The 22,413-nt window shown below is 41.5% G+C and overlaps 2 protein-coding genes across 2 annotated transcripts; both read left to right on the plus strand.

Moving 5' to 3' along the window:
• The first annotated feature begins 5,737 nt into the window (after positions 1 to 5,737).
• hoxc12a (homeobox C12a) lies at positions 5,738 to 7,741 on the plus strand. Its single transcript, XM_041946203.1, has 2 exons — positions 5,738 to 6,326; positions 7,503 to 7,741. The coding sequence occupies exons 1-2, from the start codon at positions 5,738 to 5,740 to the stop codon at positions 7,739 to 7,741; spliced, it is 828 nt and encodes a 275-aa protein (XP_041802137.1).
• Positions 7,742 to 19,430: 11,689 nt separating this feature from the next.
• On the plus strand, positions 19,431 to 21,948 carry hoxc11a (homeobox C11a). Its single transcript, XM_041946023.1, has 2 exons — positions 19,431 to 20,320; positions 21,716 to 21,948. Exons 1-2 carry the CDS (start codon positions 19,573 to 19,575, stop codon positions 21,946 to 21,948), a joined length of 981 nt encoding a protein of 326 aa, XP_041801957.1. The 5' UTR covers positions 19,431 to 19,572.
• The last annotated feature ends 465 nt before the right edge of the window (positions 21,949 to 22,413 follow it).

The raw sequence follows: 22,413 nt of genomic DNA on the forward strand, positions 1-22,413 counted from the left end.
ATCTTCATAATAGCAGTAAATGGAAATAAATGCATCCTCCATCTTTGACTTTGGTCAAAATAATTCACGCCTGAGGCCTGAATATTAGTCTAATATGTGTAATGTTGTAGCTTTTCCAGAAAATGTAAAGCCCACTCTATAGTCCGTGTGCGAGTTTTGTTTTGTGTTTTAATGTCTGGATAGGCGAGTCGTTGGTCGGACTCTGTCACTTTTTCCAGCTCCTCACATCTTTTGAGGCTGTTGATTAGAATCCAAGCCGTCAGACTTCAAGTTTTTGTTTGTCTCCTGCCTGGATTTTCAGTCCTTGTGGAAAGTTCTGGCTCTCCTGATTTACCCTTGACCATGACTATGCAGTCACTTTGACCTTGACATCACAGCAGATTGTGAATAATAAATAGGGGGCTGGACACCAATGCTGGCGGTTTGTTTGTAGGCAAACAAGGTGTTATTTCCCTGTCTAGACAGCCGGGCTTAATGACATGCCATAAATACATAAAAAAGGGGAAGTGTAGCGATATCCTCTGACCTGCATTTCTGACCACCTCTCAGAGCTTTGCATTAACGTTTGGGCTCTGATCCTTTGTGTTTTCAGCGATGAACCTTGTTGTTCGGGCCCATGCCTCTGGAACCACCAATGGTTTCATTCACCCGTCATGAGGTGTGTGTGTTATTGACCACGAAGGACAGGTAGGACTTTTGACGTCTCACACCAACACCAGTAATCCGCAGCAAGCAGCCATACTGTCTACACAGCGAGAGGACATGATAATGCGGCGTCGCCCACACTATAACGATTAAAGGTATGGCCGTTTTCTTCCTACTTTGGCAGCGGGCCTACGTGGACTTTGTTTTATTACTTTTGAAGCTCACAGCTAACGCTCTACATTGGGAAGACACAACTAATGTGCAGAAATATGATGGATAATCTGCATTGACAGGCTTTTTTTTTTATAATTATTATATCCTTCAAAGCAAAGGGCGCTCAGCGTTGATGAAGTTGAAAGAAAAATAGGCCTGCTTTAAATGCAATCTGTATATTTTAACTCCTAATATTAGCATTAGGAGCAACATTATAACAGAAATTATAATTTAATTAAAGATGTCTAGCTGTATATTAAATAGCCGAGCAGCGATTTACCACAGAATCCCAAATAATAATGCAATAACATAGGCAAAATATAGAATATGCAATTTACTTAATTAAATTGAAAGGCAACGTTTTTCTTTCAAATTTACATGAATGCTTAATTTGAAATGTACTTCTACATTTAACAATGAATAAATACAGAAATACCAACAAACGCATGTTCACAATAGTTTTATACGCAGCTGTAAATTAAAATCTGGAATAATATTCCGTTAGCCAAGCGCCGCAATATACACAGTTTCCTGAAAGTTAATTTTTCACTGGCCAAAGTTGTCACCAGCAGTAACCAAATAGCCTACACGGCCGGGAATGACGAATGAAGACCCGCAATAAACTCACTAAACCAGGAACAATCTTTTTTTCAAGTAAAAAAAGAAAAGAAACAAAACTAAGAGCTGAGCTCGAGACGCTTTGCAGCCACTGATTTCATCTTGAAAACGTAAAATGTGGAAAAGTTGCATTGTTTTTGCTTGTGTGAGGAGGCGTCAAAGCTGCAGGCCCCTGTCAGCCAGAGACATGAGACAGGGGGCTGATAACCTCTGGTGGTGACCAGAGGAAAATATCAGGAAGTGCTGCAACTGTCTCCAATTTAGACACATTTTAGCTGAGTTCATTTCATCATCGTTTTCACTTATTTAGCCGAGTGTTGGTGCTTTTTTTCGGTGTGTTTGACAGTAGTTGTGAAATATGGAGTTGAAAATCAATATCAAATTGATGCGGAAGTTTTATGCTGTTAAAGTTGAAGGCCTGCTCATAGTGGATGGTACAGCAAATACAGAAGAGACAGCTGAAGACATGCGAGTCCTAATGGTTTTCAGATGTTTTGTTGTGGGATTGTTGTTTGCATTAAATTTTATTTTAATACATTAAAGGCATTGTTTTGTGATTTGAAGCGTCTGCTGCTGGAATCCATCACGATAATCTGGAAATCACATGTTGGAACAGCGTCAGACAGCAAAGATAAGCGGGACTTAGATGTTGTTCGACAGTGGTTTGTTTATTTATTCCTTTTTCTTTGCTGGCTTTGCATATATGGACATAGAAACATATTCAACACATCTGACAGCGACGCTGTTTCAAAGTCACATTGTTTTAAAGAGCTTTAAAAATGAATCCCACGTGACTAACGACGTGGGCCAAGTTTAGTTTGAAAATGTGTAATTTATTCATAGATACAGATCATAGATACAGTTCAAGTAAATGAGCAGTTTCTATTTTATTTACTTGATTACATTTGATCAACACACGCATGCACACACACACACACACACACACACACACACACACACACACACACACACACAGGCTCACACGAGCGCACATCTATGAAAACTGTTCAGTGTGGAATTAAAAATCAAGTTCATAAAAGAATAAATAAAATTTCATATTTCTTTATTTGAGCAAACACTTTGTGGCATCTTGCAGCATTAGGACTCGTGACCGTCAAGTTCAAATGTATGTCTGAACTGACGCCTTTCCTGTAAATGCTGCTTTGAGATGTTTGATTTGCAAAGTATAGAAATTATAGAAACTGAATGGCAATTCTATTTCTATAGAGACTTTGAAATTCAAATCATATTATCTTATTATTTCCAGACGGGTATGAGCTGTCCTTAACAAACAAGTTTAAGAAATAGAATCCATATTTTTTTCTCCCTTGACTAAGTCAGGAAGGGTGATGTAGCAAAACCTTATGAAATGTCGTTTGTTGTAAACAAATGGAAAAGATCAGCCAAACCTTTCAACTAAAACGTTAGCACTTTTGTGGCTTCTTTAGGCTTCCCTTGGTGGTTTGTTTTCCTTGAAGGAAGCTTTAAAAGGGGTTGCACAAGGCTATAACTGTGGCAACCTGCCTGCAGAGAATCAAAGAGAAAAAGGGAAGAAAAGCCCTTTGTTTAGGCTATTGCCCTGTCTGGACAGGACCAGTGGATTCCAGGAGGGTAATTTCAATATAGCGCAGACAGTGTACTAGACAGTGACCTTGACAGTGCTATATGCTCGGTTTACCAAGTTCTTTTTAAAAAGCACATTTTTCATTCTTGTTAAATGAGAGCACAAGACCTATAGCTCACGGTCAGATGTGACATCATCGCCGAGCTTAAGATGCGCTGAACAGACGGGCAGTTGTGTGAATGTGAAATGCGGATCTGTGGGGAAACTGGATCGGAGGCGGGGAGAGACGAGGCAAGGAGGCGCAACACATGGCCTCTTTCTCCGAGGTAAAGTGGCGACTCAAGCCTACACGTTACTCACTCACTGGGCTCACCATCCGGACCATTTTGTCGGAAACATCACACTGCGCTGCTTTGCTTTTGGTAGCCGTTATGATAACACGAGAAGCCGCGAAGTGATACCTACACACCCCCAGTGCTCCTCATTAAGACTGAGGCGCAAGATATTACTTTGGATTGATGTTGTGCTGCATTGCGAGACTCACTAACTAGATACAAGAATGTGCAGTGATAGGAAAGGCAGTGAGTCCAGGGGACAGAATGAAACTGCAACGGATCCCTGAGAGCTTCTCCAGTTCAAACATTTGATATTTTTCTTTCTATTTAAGGCTAGAGCCAGGCCTGGTACGTTTGGGCTAGCGAGGATCCATGGTCACAAGTGACGGATGCAGCTATCAAATATCGGCTGACTTGCAGATCGTTCCCAAACCAGTGTTTCACTGAATGCTAATGTTCTCACATAACCCTTCACTGGCAAATCTGTAGCACGCAACTAGCGCCGTTCAGCACGCATGTGCAAGCTGCTAACCCTGCTCCTTTTTTTGTTAATCCTTAACTCCACAATATGAATAATTCATTAATGAAGTCAGTCTGTTATTTTTATTATTTGGACTCTTATCAATTATTTCATTTTCAGTGTGCCCGTGTTAAGGAAGATGATGGGTTGCTTTTTAAATCAGTGAAATTGCTACCGGCGCATCTTGGGATATATTCACATTATTTTTATGAGTTGGGCTGTTAGCCTTCACTTTGAGCTGCCACTGCCTAAAACGATGTTATATATTTATTCTGTTTTATTGATCCTAATTTCTACTACTTTTATACGTTTAAATGGTGCATTGGAGTTCAATATCAAGTTCAAACCCACCGTAACTCTGCATCGTGAACTTGAGTGGATTGACGGCTGCGTACGTGTGTGCCTGGTTATATTTAGGGTGTTTATTATTATTGTGTTTCTGATTCTAATTCCGTTGCATGGATGAGTCAATCTGTTTGTTCTTGGCCTTGTCAGACGTATTTTTTGAAAATTGCCATAACTGATACATGAGTAACTCCCAAACTGATGAGTTATGACAACTTTTCAGATCCATAAATTGATTTTATCTCCCTTATATGTAGTCGAGACTGGGGTGGTGGTAAATTATGAATTTATAAAGGGAAAGTGGGATTGCCAAAAATGTTGCAAGACTGATATAACATAATATAGAAAGCAATAAACGAATGGAAAGTCTTCTTAGATTTATTTTTCAATTAATGAGGAGTCTGTAGACCCGGGAGAGGAATGTGAAAGGCGAAGGTCAGTCATAAGAATATGTTTCAGTATGATGGTTGGGAAGTTTGATGACCAAAGACCACATTAGAAATTCTTGCGCCAGCTGTTGGTAGAATGCCTGGATCGTGTGCAGAAAACGCGGACTGTGGTGGAGTCTCTGAAAAGTGTTTTGCTGGTTAGAGGATAGAATAAAAGAGGCCTTTTTGTCAGAGCGGAGGAGTGACTGCAGTATGGCATATCACATATTTGCTCAGTGTCTTCAGTGTTGCATCCACAAATCAACTAATTAGGGAGATATAAAGTCGAGAGACTCTCGGCTGGTTGAATCAGTTAAGTGCCCTCTGATATCTTGTAAAATTCATATAAAAGAATTGTGAGAGGTATAACAATCCCACCAGAGTTTGGCTGAGAACGTTTATTGGAGGTATCTGTTAAAGTTGTTCATGTGAGGTGTACTAGAGAATATTATGTGAAATATACCCTCTTAAAGTAACCTTGTAGAATATCGTCCTCTTTTACGGAGCCAGTGGCTTCAACCTGCTGACCCCGTTACTGTAAATATGAGTAGAGTGCGGCAATGAGCATCAGTCTTTTCTTAAAACAAGCTTGTAAAATTGGGACATCACAGCTTTATGTGACATGGAATTCAACCATAATTTGCTAGAAAACAAGATGTCATATGCACCCTCTCCTTCAAGAAAAATAGTTTTCATAAGAAATTGCTTTAAAAAAAAAAAAACTTTTGCCAGCTTATAAAGATATTAAACGAGGCCATGGACAGTTCCAGAGTGTAAAAGGAGAAGCAGCCTGGGCTCCTTTTGGACTCAGCATGACTCAAGTGAAGAAAAACAAGATTCTACATTTTTAATAAAAGGTTTATGGTATTTTTAAAAAGCATATAAACCTCTGTAATACAGAAGTTAATGTTTTGTTTTGTCTGAGATGGACCGAGTGGGTGGTACCATGTGTAGCAGAAGTTAGCCTGCACACGTGGTTTGAGGATGACCAATCAGGCGCCCCTCCAGGTTTAACTATGTTAAATGTCAGATTGCAATAAACTAGAAGCTGTTGGTCGGGCCCGCGGAAATGGGCGAGCATAATCTCCTTAATCCAGGGTTTGTGGGACCTTTGGTAAACATCCACACTGGAGACACATTTTACTTTCCGAATTTTAGAGCCTCAGGGGGACAACTGGCGGGGCTACCGTCTCTCTCCTACCCGAGAAGGGACAATGTTTGCTCCCTCCCGTGGAATCCTTCGGAGCCGTGCAATGGATACTCTCAATCCTACTTTAGCAGCCCCGTGTCTATTAACCCCTCTTTCAATCGGTCGTGTGAAATTACCAGACCAGAAGAGGGTAAATGTTATTATAACAGCGGCAACGGGAACAGGGAGACCTGCTCAGGTGGCGGCAGCCTCAAACGAGAGGATAGGGCGAGAGACACATCATCATTAACATCTGACCACGGGATGCACGGTGGAATTGGCAGCACTGTCGCCTTTTCCAAGTACGATTATGGGAGCGAGCAGCTAACGCAAGACCCGCCGTCCTGTCAGTCGATGGAGTCCGACTCCAGCTCCTCTCTGCTCAACGAAGGCAGCAAGCCTTCATCCAGCGACACACAGACCCTGGTGTCACCGGGAAGCCATTCAAGCAACATAACCGCAGGCGGAGGTGGGTGCCTTTTATTTGTTTATTTCAGCCACCGTTATTCCTAACGCGCATTTACGCTACTTATGATAAGGCTGCACACAGGTTACACTTGCGGTATCACGTCGTCACTAGAGCTCGTTATCTTAATGCACAACTTGCAGCCTACATTAGCCTGCAGGGTACTTGCGTGGTGTGCAAACGCCGCTAGGGGTTGCCCTAAAATACCTCACGCGCCATGTGGTTGTGTACAGTCACAGCCAGCCAGCTTTTGAATAAAAGATCAGCCCTGTCATTGCATTTCCATACCTGCACCGAGAAACTGTGGTCCGGGCACACGTGTGGTTGGTTTTGGTGCATTGTTGCACTTCGTACAAACAAATTAGCCCAGTGATTTAAAGAGGCGAGGCGCTTTGGTTGACTGCATCAAATAGAGAGAGTTTTCTTTTTAATGACTCGTAAACAGAATTAATATCTGTCGCTGTGTACTCAAGAGTCATTTAATATGCTCTGAAACTCGCAAATAAGTAGGGGTATTTGCAAGCACGGCTTAATTATCACGTTAATGCTACTTTAACTGCAACAATAAAACTTCCTGTGACACAAACCGCTGTATAGCCCACTGGTGGTCTCCATAGGGGGCTTGAAAAATAGAAAACACATATGATTTTTTTTAAAGGCACAAAATCAGACCAGCTCTGATGGTCCTGCAATTGGATTTGAGGTCAGATGGGCAGACCAGGCAGAGACCAAAACAAATCCAGTTTTACTCTCTCTCTCTCTCTCTCTCTCTCTCTCTCTGTTTGTGTGTGTGGAGGAAGTGACAGCTTCCAGGGGCGCCAGTTCTCTGAATGCTAATATAAAGCAGAATCCCTACATCTGGGATCTTTTGCAAAGCACAGAAATCATCTCTACATGACGGAAATACTGTTTGCGTTCCCGCTGCAGCAGACATCTTTTGAAAAACTGAGTGCCATATCATCATCATTTTCTGGTTGCGCTTCAAAATAAAGCTTAAACGTATGTTAAATCCACATGGCCTAGCCTAAGGCAATCACCCCAGCTTGCCCCTGTAGGCTCCTCATAACCTTGGAGGTGACCGTGATTTTGCAACTGTGGTGACTAATCCGTTGTATGCCCCCTCCTCCTCCTCCTTCTCCTCCTCCTTCTCTTCCTCCTCCTCCCCCCCCTCTCCTCCAGCTGCCCCGTGGTACCCGATGCACACTCGGACCAGAAAGAAGCGTAAACCCTATTCCAAACTTCAGCTGGCTGAGCTAGAAGGTGAATTCATGATGAACGAGTTCATCACCAGGCAGCGGCGGAGGGAGCTCTCTGACCGCCTGAACCTCAGCGACCAACAAGTCAAGATCTGGTTCCAGAACCGCAGGATGAAGAAGAAGAGACTCATGCTGAGGGAGCAAGCTTTGGCCTACTTTTAGAGATGCGGCAGAAGGTGAATCGATAGGCAGTAAAAGCCAAGCCTTCCACGCTCCCTTAGGTCTTCTTTCAATGCATGCACTCATCTATCCATCTTTTACATTGCAGGCAATTATTACAACACTTTCTGATATATATTATTTTTCACACAAAGGTGCGGGCTACACAAGCCCAAAAAAACAAGCCACTACCTGGCAGTCAAAACTATATTCTACATGTCGATAAGACTGCCTTCATGTTTGGTATAATCGCACAAGAAGCTGTGAGAATGTGTTTTCTGTGTAGGGCGCATCTCTTGGTTGCCCTGATTTGTCAAGAGATCAGTCTACGCCCTAAATGTAAACCACGCGAAACGTGTCGTCATGTCAAGCGCTCTGTTTGGGATGACACACAATGACAACATCCTTTTTGTTCGCCTTTTTTTGTTTTAGTCCGAGTAAATGAGGAGGGAGGGGAGGGGGGCACTTGGTTAAATCTGAAAATAACAGTATTCAGAAAGACAGAGAAGACTGGTGGCTGACAGGCTGGAGCCCCAATCCGCGCAATAATTTCTCTGAGGTTATGACCTGATTATGAAGAATCTCCCTCCCGGTTGCTTAATACTTCATTTGGTAAGAGGAACATCACCTTCACTTCTTTCTGTAGTTTTCTCACCATGCACGCGTCGTGGGCACGTTCACGGTCACGGGCAGGCAGTCTGGGGAGTCTGCATGAGGAGAGGGAGGACTAAAACCGCAAAGTAATCCATATCATTGCCATGACTTTGTTCATGTGCTAACGACTTTCTAAAGGTACTTTTTCTTACCTTTGTTACCTTTCAACGTGTCTAAACAACAACCACAGAATTCTGCATGGGTTGCATTTCTTCAGTTGAGTGAGATCACCGTTTTAATACGGTTTTGAGCTGCTAATAAAAGTCCAAATCCAGATAGAGAAAAATCGTGTATTCTACAATAAACTCGCTCGGATCTGTAATGGAAATATTCACCAGTACACGTTTATTTTTAGGCCAACTTGGTTAAACAAGGGAGCCGCCTAAAGTTGCAACTGGGAGGGAAGTTTCTAGGCCTGAAAGAGCATTTCTGAAACTTGGGTGCTCATAATGGAAATATATATATGTAGAACTCTAGAAAAGTTAATCATAGGCCTACGTGTGTGCTCCCGTAATTCGGGAGGAATGCAGCGCATCATCTGTCGTGTATAACGAGTAAGCTATAGCAGTGAAATGTATTTGCAGCATGTTATTGATGTGAAATAGCTATAAGTCATGTTCTGCGGGCCACTTTTTCTGTAGGTGACTTTTTTATACATTTTTTTTTCTGAAAAAATTTAAAGCAAACACCACCTAAAACATTTTTGACACAAACGTCTACAAAGAATGTATTATTATTATTATTATTATTACTACTACTACTACTATTATTATTAATATTATTATTATTATTATTATTATTATTAGGGTGGAAGGACGGAGGGCCCGTTTGGCCAACTTAATGTACTTGCTCCTTGCAATGTGCTAAATGTTGTCCCTTTCCTTACCTTGTACTCGTGTATAACTTTGTAAAATGAAATGACACATGTTACTATTTGCATCCTGTTTGAGGATCCCATATCGCTATGTAATAGTGCTCTATATTATTGATCGTCTTGTACAATATCGCATTCCATATAGCCTATTTGTGGTTGCGAGGGTTGGAAATGTAGGCCTATTATATTATACTGCCAACAATGGACATAAGAAACAATATGCAAGAAATTTTACCATACCTGACATTTAAAGAAACCCTGTTTCTGTGTAATAGTTGTTTGTTATCGTTCTTTTATTTCGTCCCTCATTGCATTCCCTTCTTTGCGCTTGTAAGGATTGCTACGTTGTCTTGTAAAAGTAATAATGATATGAATGTATATGCGTAAGGTCTTCAATAAACAGAATATTGAAATGTTTATTGGTGTTACCTCAGTCTGTCATTAGGTTGCCTCTCTCTTCTCTTCTGCTTTAAAATCCGATTTTCTGAGTGCTGACTGGTGGGATTATTTTATTAGACGTGACCTGTAACACAGTTTAAAAATACCTGAGTCCACCGCCGCGGCGACAGAAAGATCTGAGCATTAATGGGACATTTGGAAGCATTTGAGAGGGTGTTTTGTTGGCGCATAATTGTACATGCTGTGAACTATAATCAATAGGAGCCCACACAGGTTGGCCTTGTTTTATTATGGCCGCTCATATACAAAGGTAGGCTATAGGTATAGCTTTCTATGCAAAATGGCGGCCAGATGCAAACCGCATCTTGCATTGAATATTATTCCTATTTCAGAGGAGTCTGGGACGCTGCAGCAGCTATATCAGTTTTAAGCGAAAAAAAAAAAAAAACCCAAACTATCTTCTCACATTTGATCTGGTGCTTTGTGGTTTCCCTTGAAGTTCGACCTAATCAATGTCACTTGCATGCTACAAGCCTATAACGGCGCAGCTAAACACGCAATAGCTCTGTAAAGCAGTAATAGGGTTACACCCCAGTGCTCCATATAGTCAAGCCTCTTGGCCAGTCTTTTTCGCTGTGCATCCTGTCTTCTGGTTTGCATTAGGGATTTAAATGCGTGATAATGACATATTAAAACACGGTTTGTGAATACATACACACAGATCTTTTTTTTTTTTTTTTTTTAATCTCAAATGGCGTACATCAGCTATAATAAACCCATATCTAAAATCCACAAAGCTCTCCCTACTGGCAAGGAAGTGTAAAGCAATGCAAGACTGCGCAGTGTTTTCTATCAGCTAACTAACCAAGCACTGATGCCTCTGTCCTGAACAGCTTCGAGAGGCTCAGTTAGGTCCACTGTAAACTGTTGCGCTGTCTCTGTGTGGAGCTCAGATGTTGCCTTTTCAGTGAACTGTGAACGGCCGGTTCTGCAACCTCCTGCACGGCCTTCCTGCGTCAGTCTGTCCATGATCACAACGCGAGTAAACACAACCAAGTAAGATGACGTGAGCACATCACTGCACACACTGTTCTTGGTGCTGTATCAACTCCCGGCTTGAAAATGTTTCATTTGAGATATATTAAGATCCCGTGTTATTACAAGAGGGCACGTATAGCTTTGAGCTGATGAAAGCCTCGCTGCAGTACTGAACTCTTCTGTCTCATAGTAGCTTTACTGTAATTACGCCTCTGCATCTTACAGAAGCCTCTGATATTTGTACTCGTTTGCCTTTCTACAGACTTCAGCCTTCTCCAGTTAAGATCCAAATACATTTCTTATGTATTAATCAACATAATGCATCAGAGTTTATTATGTATTGTATATGCATCGCATGTATTGAATAAATGTAAGAGCGATAACATTCTCCATGAGAGAAAAGGCCGGTCTGAACGCGCTGCTATTCGATCCGACACCATGCGTCACTTTGCAGATATTAAGAATTATAGTTAGGAAATGCTGGTTTCCAAAATGACCTCTGTGTAATATCATTACCAAATCGTGTATTTGACTAAAATTCTTTGTGAATGTGCAGTTTACGTCTAGTCAAGATGAGACTAGGTATCGATATGTGGCATCCGCTGCTTTTATGTTTTGGAAAAACGCTCTCCATGTACGTTTGCGCATCTGATTAAATGTGGCTTGAAGAATCATTGCAATGATTCTTCAAGCTTGAATTGACTACCAAGAATTTGCAGATGGATTTCAGAGGACTTGCTAGTATCTGAATCTGAACTGTTGCCGTACAATACGAGAAATGCAGGCGTACTGTTTTGATATGCGCCCTTTTACGCACCGACGACAACATTCATGTGTGCGTGTATGTTTTTAATCAAAGGAATACACAGTGCATTAGTTTCGAAGTGGCGGCAGGCTGAAGCAAAGCATGACCAGTAAGTGTACCCCGTGTTTCCTGCAATATGATAATAACCAAGAGTATGAAATAATACAAGGGAGATGTTGAATTGCGTGTGTTGAATTTGATCATCCAGACGACATCATTCATAACCACTCCAATCTTTTTAGCCTATCAAACGCGCTGTTGGCCACGAAAGGAGATAAACTAGTGTCTTATATTTGTATGTTGGCTGGTTAAATGGGTTAGAGGAGAATAATAGATGCAAAACCATGACGCTCCTGACTGTCCTGCAGTACCTCAGCCATTATTTGTAAATATATATATATATATATATCTTCAAGGTCAATTATGCAACTAATATTGTAAAAACCCTGAAAACCCTTCAGGAAACCTGGTCCATATACGCGTTGTGGGAATTTAAACATCAACAAATCTAATAACTTCATTAGGTTCAGTTATTTATATTTCTGGTTTTATACGCCTTTGAGCTTGTAAAAATGCGCAGAAACAATCTGGCGATGTGGAAAAGAGAGCGAGAAATGAGAGATATTAACCAGGGTCCATGATTTGTGAAAAAAAAAGAAAATAAAAAATAAACACTTAACTGAGGGTAATGTAAACTGGTATTTACAGCCACGGCAATTTACATAATTTGTTGCTGCAAATGTATTTTAGCCACAAGAAAACGGATGTAAGGCGAAAACTCGCGACACCGAGCACTGCGCGAATCAAGTTTGTTACCAAGTTGAAATGATGTGAGCAGAGGTCTGTGTTTCCTGGGTAAAACGTCGGGATGATTTGGACTGAATAACATGGCAGTCTGGTCTTTGAGCGGTGCCAAACGGTTATCTGAACATGTAGTTTCAACTTGAACTTCAAACCAGACGAATCTGTTGATGTTATGTGTGACTTGTCTGTGCAGCCTGTTTATTCAAGCATGTCTATCCTTTATTTTTCCTTTCCCTTGTGACAAATAATCTTGTCCAAGAAACGTTTTTTAAAGCGCTTCCTCGTCCAACAAACCACTAAACATTACCCTGCGTTCTTTACCTGCCACCTCTTCTCCTCAAAAGCTAAAAATGACCACTGAATAACAGCTACCGTTAGTTTGTACTTATTTTCCTTGTCTGCATTTTAATTTAGTTCAATTCCCCCTATGGAGGATATAGGAGGGAATTAAAAAAAGACCAACTTAGAAACTGAAAAAACAAACAAGCTAAACAAAAACTGTCGCCATTGCGGAGAAGAGAAAGATATTTGGATTGTAAAACAGGATGAAATCTCAGTCGGCTTTGCAGGTCTTTACAATGGGTCTTTCACTGCTCTTGAGCACTTTTGACTTTGAGACTGGCTAAATCTGTTTATGGCGGCCTGTCTCCGCGTCCCAAAGGTCAGTGAGCTTCACAGTGCCCTTCGCAGAGAACTTGTGTGGCATGTGGTCTGCGTCCCCCGCCACCCCTCTGCCGTTTATGGTACGAAGCTGGCTGGAGAAATAGAAAGCAATGTTATTCCGACTAAAGTGTATGTGGGGGAGTGTAGACTGTGTGTGTGTGTGTGTGCGCGCGTGCGTGTGCGCGTGAGTGCGGGTTGTTGAGTGTGTTTTGTAGGAGAGTGTTAATGTGACAGAGAGAGAGAGGATAGGTGCAATGCTTAACATAAAAGATCCATATCGCTTCACTCATTTCAGATCTGTTGTGTATTGATTTTGACATGATTTGAAATGAGTTCTTTATGAGCTCTGTTTTTCTGAGATGTGCCATCTTATCAATTTGTTTTTCAGTGGCATCGCACGTCCACCAAACCTTAATGCGGGGTGTGAAGGTTTCATTGCTGCCCTGGAAAAGCCGGAGCAGTTGTCTCTGATGGAGAAAAATGAGAAACATCTTAGAGTTTCAAAATTGATAGAGGTCGAGATTGCACATCAGTAGCCCGCCGTCCTTATTTTGTTTGTTCTCGTTCAGCCTATCATCATTGGCGTTTTTCACTTTTCACTATTTTTGAAATCGCGTGACAACATAGTAACAATGTCAAGAATGTGTACGGCATCTTTTAGCGCCTGAAGACATATTTTAATAGTATTGAATCTCAGCTTTTCAGTCGGATTTTTCAATGTTTTGAATTAAAGGTTAATTTCTCTATTTTTGCTGCCTGCCGCATATAGATTTCCTTCATTCCTCCTAAATGTTCAGTATTTTGGAGGTGGATTGTCCTTTCCAGGCGACGCTTGGGCCTTAACGCACTCAATGAAGGTCAAGTATGCAGCGAAGAGCTGCAGAACCGTCTGTGGCTGCTTAAAGCGCTTATACTTTTATACAAGATGGAAAAATTCTGTGTCACCTGTTCAAGTTTGTCCAGCATCGGTTCAGCGCACATGCAGTGTAGCCTGCACTATATCTTTTTCCTATAAGAATATCAATGTTTTTATGTGCAGTTTTTCTATGTGTTTAAAGGTCTGGCTCTGAAGAAAAGCTTGGAAAAGCTTTAGGTCTGACGGCAAAGCAAACATTAGAACCAAGTGTTTGAGCAGGCATTTCCACGATATCTAACTCTGTAGCGTAAAGCTCTCAGAGCTTCTATTTTGGGTCCACATACCCAACCGCTCCTGTGCAAGGCTAGCGCAAACTAAAATAATGCATTTAGCCCCCCCGCCCCCCCCCATGCGAAAGGAACCAACCAGTGCGCGCTTCATCTCAACTGATATAGATGTTCTAAATACATGTTGAATTTAGACTTTTTGGAGTTTCAACGATAAAAAAGTTTTATGCGATTTTTGGCACTGAAAGACGATACATTTAATCAGCTGATTGTCTCACTGCATGTGCAGAGCCTAATACTTTTTCCGACAAGACTTTTCTTACAACAGACACGTTTTGGCCGAACAATGAAAAAAATGCCATCAAGTAAAACGCTTGCGTCTTACGTATGACACAATATTTCCGTATAATTATTGTACATAAGAAAGTTATGTCAAAATATGGCCAAGCTAAAGTTTTGTTATCATTTGTCATTGTCCCCACACTAAGTGTGTTATCTCTAAGTAAAACAAATTCCAAAAGCAATCCATAGCGTAATGGTTCGTAATGGAAGTCGTGCGTAATTTTATGCCGTCTTGTGCGTAATTTCTGATTTCTGGTAAAAAACAAACAAACAAACAAAAAAACAGTAGATTTAGAATAGTTGGTCAACCCTGTATTATTTTTAAACACTGGGCGTATTACCCCCGCTGATTTTAAAAGGTGATTCGGATATTTTAGGAGATTAACTCTGCAGTTAATCGAGGTCTATTGTAGGACACGGCTAAAAATATCTTCTTCTTCGAATATAACGGCATGTGACAGACCATAGCCTCGAGTACTCTCTGCACATAAAATGCTCTTTATTTTGACTTTTGTAGAATGGTATTAACCATGAAGCTAAGGTCCCCTCTAGCGAAATTCCAGACACAAGCTAAATTCTAGCGTATCTATAATTTGTTCAAAGATGCACGCACTTCGGTGTTTACAGTTCCTCTGCTCGTTCATGCTTTTCCGGGACATCTAAATAACACATAGGAGCTGGTGCCAGCAGTCACTATTGGGAGATTTCTTGAGATGTGAAATCATTTAATACTTCTAATAAAAAAAGTTAACACATTGTTGTGAAAGCTTTATATCCTAGTGGTTGAAAGAGAAATACACCCTGGAGATTGCACTGAATGTTACAGCAACACACATCCTTATCTTGTAGGCTATTGTTGCCACCACAAACGCTGCACGCTAGGTGTATTCACCGGGACCTCAGTAAAAAAACAACAAAAAAAACAAGGCTCTTTAGTGTTGCTTGAAACTGTTCGCGGCTCATACAGCCAAGTTTAACAGCCCGACTTACATCCAATTAAACTTATCTAGGCCATGAGGGGACAGTAATATGATTACACAGGCTTCCCACATTTAGCCTTCACTTCAGCTAACCGTGCAGCAGAGGCTTTGTGAACTGCGCCCATCTCGTGTGTGTGTGTGTGTGTCCCTGTGTTTGTGTGTGTGTGTGTGTGTGTGTGTGTGTGTGTCGTGAGCGTTGTATCATTTGGCACAGGATTTATCGACGCAGAGCCAAAATACGGTGCCATATTTCGGAGCGCCATTTTTGAACAGAGAGTTGTTCTTAACAAGAGGGTGACACCTAGGTTAACCATTGTAATTATGGTGCTAGGTAGCAATACATAACTTAAATTCCACAGACACCGTCGTAAAGTTAGTGCTCCAACAGTGATGTTTAAGCGAGGAATGGGAACTGTTTGCCACACCTTCTCTTTGGAGGACTCGGCTGAACATTTGACTGTGACTCAAAACATTCGGCATATGCACGCATAGTGCTGTTTATCACTGTACTAGTCCTTGTGAGATAGACTAAGTATAGCGGCTGATAATTCTGATGCAGACCCTTTGCGTGTAAACTCTGCATATACTTAGCCTGCTCATTTGGTGCAACCACATCATACTTTCCTGGGTCCTACTGCTAGTGGAATATCAGCTGCTGAGAATCGTCCACTTAGGGAAATAAACACATGGTAAACCTTATCCTTTGACTGATGGTCTGAGCGCACTAAGGCCAGAATAGCCAGTGTTTCAACCCTCCGAAGGCGGATATTGCCAACTGATGGACGTTGACCGGTCATATTTTGCCACATTATTACAAATACTGCTACTTGAACGCAGCCAGGAGTGCTATTTCCCATTCGTTTAAACGCCTTCATTCCTCTTGTGTACTATGTTGTCTTTTGAACTCCTCTTTCACATACTTCGTTGACTCGATCAGAATCAGAACCCTAACTTTTGAATTTTATTAGTGCATCATTTATTCATACCATCACATTACTTATTTATACCGCGCTAATACGCATCATTGAAATGATTATGATGAGGAAATGATATGACAATATTGTTTTGGACTGTCTGCTTTGGCTCTGTTATTGTCTGCAGTTTTTATTTATTGACCTGGAACATTTTTTCTTTAATTCTACAGATGATATTATAGTCAGAGTAATGTTGCCATACGGGTATATGTCAGGACCGTTATTATAGGCCAATTAGAGTGGCGGCTTTTCTTTTTCTACAAATTCAACTTCATCTTTAAGCCCTGCGTTTTATTTTTTTTAATTATACAGTGCACAGTATATTTCACACTGTTAAATAGGCAATGACATTTTGATGTGCGAATTATTATTATTGTTATGCAACTGCACAACACTAGTACTGCAGCATGTGTCGAGCATGTGTCCATATAGGCCACAGGCCAGTTTGTTTACACAAATATTTCCATTGCTGCGGCTGTTCATCTACAAAAAATCAAATCAGGAGCTGCTTCACGCAAATTCACTCCTGCATTCTTGTTTTTTCGTGTTGCCAGATTTACAATCTCTCTTATTTGGAATAGTTTGACTGAAATGTTTAGCCTGACAAAAATATCAAAATGCAGAATTTGAGGCTTTTGTTCCTTTATTTGTGGCATAAATCATACACTTCTCATTTGGACACCCAAAACCAAGTTTCAGAAAATATGTCATGTTGTCCGCTGTGAAAATTCAGCGCACTGGTGTTTTTTTTTTTTTTTTTTTTTTTTTTTTGTTTGTTTGTTTCGTCTGTTTTTTTTCAAGTTGCAGAATATCTACTTGCTGAAATCCAAATTCCTCTCATTCTCAATGTTTATGGTTTTCTGTAGAACAAAGGGATTTAGCGTTACTACAGCCATTCTGTGTTTTATGGTGAACGTAGAGAGGATTTTAGTGGTCAAATTCAAGTGCTGTGTCTGGACAGCTGTCTGCTTTCTTTGTACTTGGATGCAGGATGCATCATGTGAGACAACCTTTTGTCTGTGGGGGTAGTAAACAAGCTAATGCCAATGCCACCTTTTTCACAAATACGTCTGCAATGGACTCTCATTTCCACTGCTGAGGTCTGATGATGGTGCTTGTTCTTCCCTTTGCTGTTGGAAATCACCAAAGACACTAACTTTGTTTTCAATTATTTTTAAACAACACAGGTGTCCCATAAGTGATTGTAATCGTGTTATTGGAATATTGGATAATAATTCAGGAGTCTTTTGCAACATTTAGGAAGTAGCCTATAATCATAAACAATGGGCCATCATATTAATTTCACCTTGTGATAGTATCAGTTAGTCTATAAACGTTCAAAGATGGCCCTCAACAGTACAATTAAAAGTTTACTATGACGCAGGAAAAGAACACGCAGGCGCATCTTTCCTCCAAACCATTCATTTATTACAATTTATTAAAAAAAAAAAACTCCTGAGGACATGTTTCTCTCTTTAACAGTCACCCACAGATAAATGTCGACATTCGGGTGGAAAATAAAATGATCACAGCAGCTTGGAACATCAGCTGGGACTTATTTAATTTTAGAGGGAGACGTCGGATGCATTCGTACCGCTTGGTCAATAGGCCCTCTCTCAGTGGCCGTTTACAAGAAGACTAATTGTTGCTCTGCTTTGAGGCTTATAGACAAAAGCTGCTACACAAAACATTTCATTTGATCGACTAGTGAGTCCAAGGAGGCATGATATCCCAGCATATCAATTTGAGTATTTCTCAGAGTAAGAGGCTCACACATTGCGGGGGATATTCTGGGCGGTGGTGTCAATAACCACTCCAGCGTGGAATAATGCTGAATCCAGCAATATGAGGGGTGTAATTAAATTTTTCAGAGTTTGTGTTTATGTCATCTGGGCACATTTCCCCAGTGGGGGAGATGCAAGATCCCAGGGCTTTACCGGCAATACTCCTGCAGGAACTCCAGGAACTTGAGCCTTGAATTGCGCAGTTGTCCTCCATGGACTCTGTCATGATCCAGAGTCAAAGGGAATAATGAGAGAGGGCCGGTTACTGTAGCTTGCACAGTCAACATGCATGCTGTGTATTCTGCATTGCCTAACCGCTGGTTCAACTTCATTTTTACAACACGAAGTCGTTCACCACTTGGTCTAGTGTAACAGTAAGCTGTCTCATTTCGTGAAAGAGAAAATAATTACATCAGATTGTTTGTTTGATTAATGTCTTGCATAATTTTAGATCTTTTTCCCCGGCTCGCCCACGCCTACGTTTGACAGGCCTGTGTGCAGCAGACTGGTGTAGCCACTGTGAACGAATGAAAAAAAAAGGATCAAAACAGAGAATATAACCCTTATGAAAAGATCTCCTTCATGTTCACAGATCACAGAGTAAAAATGTCCTGGGGAGTCTTAGAGATTTGTAGAAGAAGGCGAGTCATTCGCTGTGATTTGTTAAAGTTTTAGTAAATAGTGAAACGACTGGACTTGCTTTTTAGCGGGATTATACCTTGTTTGGGCTGCATTCTTGGCGATTACCGACGCACAGCACTTTCTTTATGCAGATTTTGTACTGCGTAACAGTGCCAGTGATAATAATCATCATATGACTAAAATATTAAAATGACTAGTATCCCAACAGCTTTCGTGATATGAATAGTAATCTCCATGTAAGACTTATAGTGATGATAATGATTATTATTATTATTATGATAATGATAATAATGATAATGATCATCTTACCTGTAAAACTCCATAACACTATGAAATGCACGTCACTGAGTGCACTCTGCAGTTTGTGCTGTGCCTGTTTAAGGAGCTGTAGCTGTTTAGCTAGCCTACCACCAGCCCATAAACATAAACACACGCAGCACATATCTCTCTAATTGTCATAAGCCTGCAAACAGGAATCTGTTACTGGTTTTCTTAGTGCGCCTGTGGTGTTTGGAAATTATTCGTTTGAACCTCGGAGATCTTACCTAAAGCCAACCACTCCTACACATCCAACTCTTCCAAATTGATATATGACAATATCTACTTTCGATCACGTGTCCGCGGGGCGACTTAGACGGATTGCGCGTCATCTCGCCTTCCCAAATTTTTCCCTTCTGCTGCAGCTCGTATCCAAAACATCTATCTATAGTACGGAGTACGAGAGAGAGAAAGATGTTTAACTCGGTGAATCTGGGCAACTTCTGCTCCCAGACGCGCAAAGACCGGACATCCGAGTTTGGGGACAGGACGGGCTGCGCGTCCAACATCTACCTCCCCAGCTGCACCTACTACGTCCCCGAGTTTTCTGCCGTCTCTTCGTTTCTTCCACAGGCCCCGTCCCGGCAAATCAGCTACCCTTATTCCACAAATCTGTCTCAAGTACCGCCGGTACGGGAAGTTTCATACGGCTTGGACCCTGCCAGTAAATGGCACCACAGAAGCAATTATGCATCGTGCTACTCGGGAGAGGATCTGGTGCATAGGGACTGTCTTCCACCATCCACCATGACAGAAATGCTTATGAAGAACGAGAGCGTGTACAGCCACCACCATCACCATCACACCCATCCGGGCTCCAATCACCCCTCCACAGGTTTTTACTCCGGCGTGGGGAAAAACAACGTCCTCCCCCAAGGTTTCGACCGCTTTTTTGAGACCGCATACTGCAGCAGCACGGACAATCAGTCAGACAATTGTTTACAAAAGGGCGACGGGGGAAAGCTGGAAAGCGACTCCCAGCAGCAGCAGCAGCAACAACAGCAGCAGCAACAACAACGGCAGCAGCCCACAGCCTCCGTACCCGGAGCCCCGGAGCAGGAAAAAGACCCAGAAGATGAGGAGGAACACACAAATTCAGGCTCATGTACTTCTTCCTCCGCAGCAACCAAGGACGGCAACGCCAGCAAGAGCAGCCACTCGAGTAGGTATACCGAAGCAGTAAAATGGGGGAAGGTTAAGGGGACTAGCCCGGTGTTTTGTCGGTCAGATTTTATGTGGAGTTTTATAAGCATTCAAAGGATTTTATTATAACCCTACAAAGCTCTTTCTTGCAACGAGAAGAATTTTTACGATGGGAAAGCGCTTTGAAAAAACGGGGATGTTATACACAGACGCCTCAATGGTGAGAGTCTGTGAAATTTTTAAGAGAGAGCTATTGTGACAAATGTTAACTTTGATCGTGAACTTGCGTTGGGCATTTTAAGGGATTTTCTCGTAGGGCTGTCGGGAGTAAAAACCAATTGGGCAGAACATTGCTTTTGGCGTCTTGTGAATTTTCTTTTAGCTCCGGGTTTGCCCGCATGAGACTGCACAGAGTATTACACACTTTACGGTTAAATGCGTTCTTATCTATCTTTGTATCTGCCTGTCTGCCTAATGACAGCTCAGAACCGTTTCCCCCATTGAAAAGCGGACAGTGAATGAATCAGTGGTGGAGAATCGAGGTTTTGCCTCGTTCATGCGTGAGAAAAATGCATAGGTCTGCAGATTATGCCATTTCCTCTGCAACCGCTGAAAAGAAGTCCAAATCCATTCAGGTTTCCTTTTGCATTCCGCCTCTCCACTAATGATTTGCATGCAACTGACGTTACTGTTAACTCGACTCGCTAGCATTAAGTGACATTACGCTTGATTTGAAGGGCTAAAATGGCTTTTATTGCAGCACACAGGTCCTATTAGTGTATAGCCTCATGTACATTGCGTTAGCCCAGCCAGGCTGCAGACACAAGCTAACTGAGGCTGCTCTTTGCCCCCTCTTCCACACACAAAAACAATACAATAAAAAAACAAATCTATTTCCCCGGTGACCTGTTTGATAAGAACTTCAAGGGCCACAGAGGTCTGCACAGGCCATTGCAGACACGGGCAATGCATTTCAAGTCACTGCCAAAAGATTGTGTAAATTGTTAGTTTAGCTCCAGAGGAATGTGGCGCACATAATGCGCCGAAATACTTTTTGTTGTTGTGTATTTATAACAGATAAACACGTACTTAGACGCTGTAAGTTGATATTATTTCCTCCAAGCGATTCGGATATTTAACACTCTTTATGGCTGGTTTATCTGATAGCCTCAGCTACTTTGCTTGATGAATGTTGACTGAAATCTTATCATTAGTAATGCCACTGAAGCGGAATTCTTAGCATCTTGCGAGTCTATAGTCACCTCAGCTCTGAAGCCTATTTTTGCCCGCCCCCCTCCTTTTTTTTTTTTTTTTTGCATAGGCTAAAATATTATTTTTAATTTCTTGTGACCTTGTTGCTGTTTCCCGTGACACTCTTATGTTGTTTAAATTATTCTTCCCCCCCCTCCTCCAGGCACTCCTCGCACGAGGAAGAAGAGGTGTCCATACTCCAAGTTTCAGATTCGAGAGCTGGAGCGGGAGTTCTTCTTTAACGTTTACATCAACAAAGAGAAGAGGCTTCAGCTTTCCCGAATGTTGAACCTCACCGACCGCCAGGTTAAAATTTGGTTTCAGAATAGAAGAATGAAAGAGAAGAAGCTGAGCAGAGATCGCCTTCAGTACTTCTCTGGAAACCCCCTGTTGTGAGCAGAGAGTGTCACAGTCTTGGTCAGTGACATTAAGGCCTACTCTTATCTCACTGAATTGTATCCGTGGGCATAACCATTTTCTAAAGGAGCCCGTATCACCAACAGTGCAATGTTTAAAGTGGACAGTGGGAGTTAATAGGCCTGCATGGGATAAAGTCGCCATTTTCTTATTGCCCTACGAGCGGCGGTGAATTTCTAGCTGGTCTCCAGAAAGGCCTCCGTGGTTAGAATAATCATTTATACCTATGCTGTTCTTGAATATGTCCCTCTATTTATCACGACTCTCCATTGTGTTTATTCTATTGTTCATATAGGCATATTTGTTGTTAAAATATCAAATGTAACAATTTGAACCCTTATTGCGCAGACAACTTTTACCCCCTCCTTCTGGTCTATGTATATAGCATATCATCTAATTATTTCTCGACCAGAGTACGAACAAGTTATAGCAAGTCTCCAGGCT

This window comes from Chelmon rostratus, chromosome 10 (assembly GCF_017976325.1).
Source record: "Chelmon rostratus isolate fCheRos1 chromosome 10, fCheRos1.pri, whole genome shotgun sequence".
NCBI lineage: Eukaryota > Metazoa > Chordata > Actinopteri > Chaetodontiformes > Chaetodontidae > Chelmon > Chelmon rostratus.

What these genes read in the sequence shown, in the direction of transcription:
- hoxc11a (XM_041946023.1), top strand. Translation starts at nt 19,573, where the DNA reads ATGTTTAACTCGGTGAATCTGGGCAACTTCTGCTCCCAGACGCGCAAA. An exon ending in CAGCAAGAGCAGCCACTCGA is followed by an intron (nt 20,321 to 21,715) that starts GTAGGTATACCG and finishes CCCCTCCTCCAG; the next exon opens with GCACTCCTCGCACGAGGAAG.
- hoxc12a (XM_041946203.1), top strand. Translation starts at nt 5,738, where the DNA reads ATGGGCGAGCATAATCTCCTTAATCCAGGGTTTGTGGGACCTTTGGTA. An exon ending in CAACATAACCGCAGGCGGAG is followed by an intron (nt 6,327 to 7,502) that starts GTGGGTGCCTTT and finishes CCTCTCCTCCAG; the next exon opens with CTGCCCCGTGGTACCCGATG.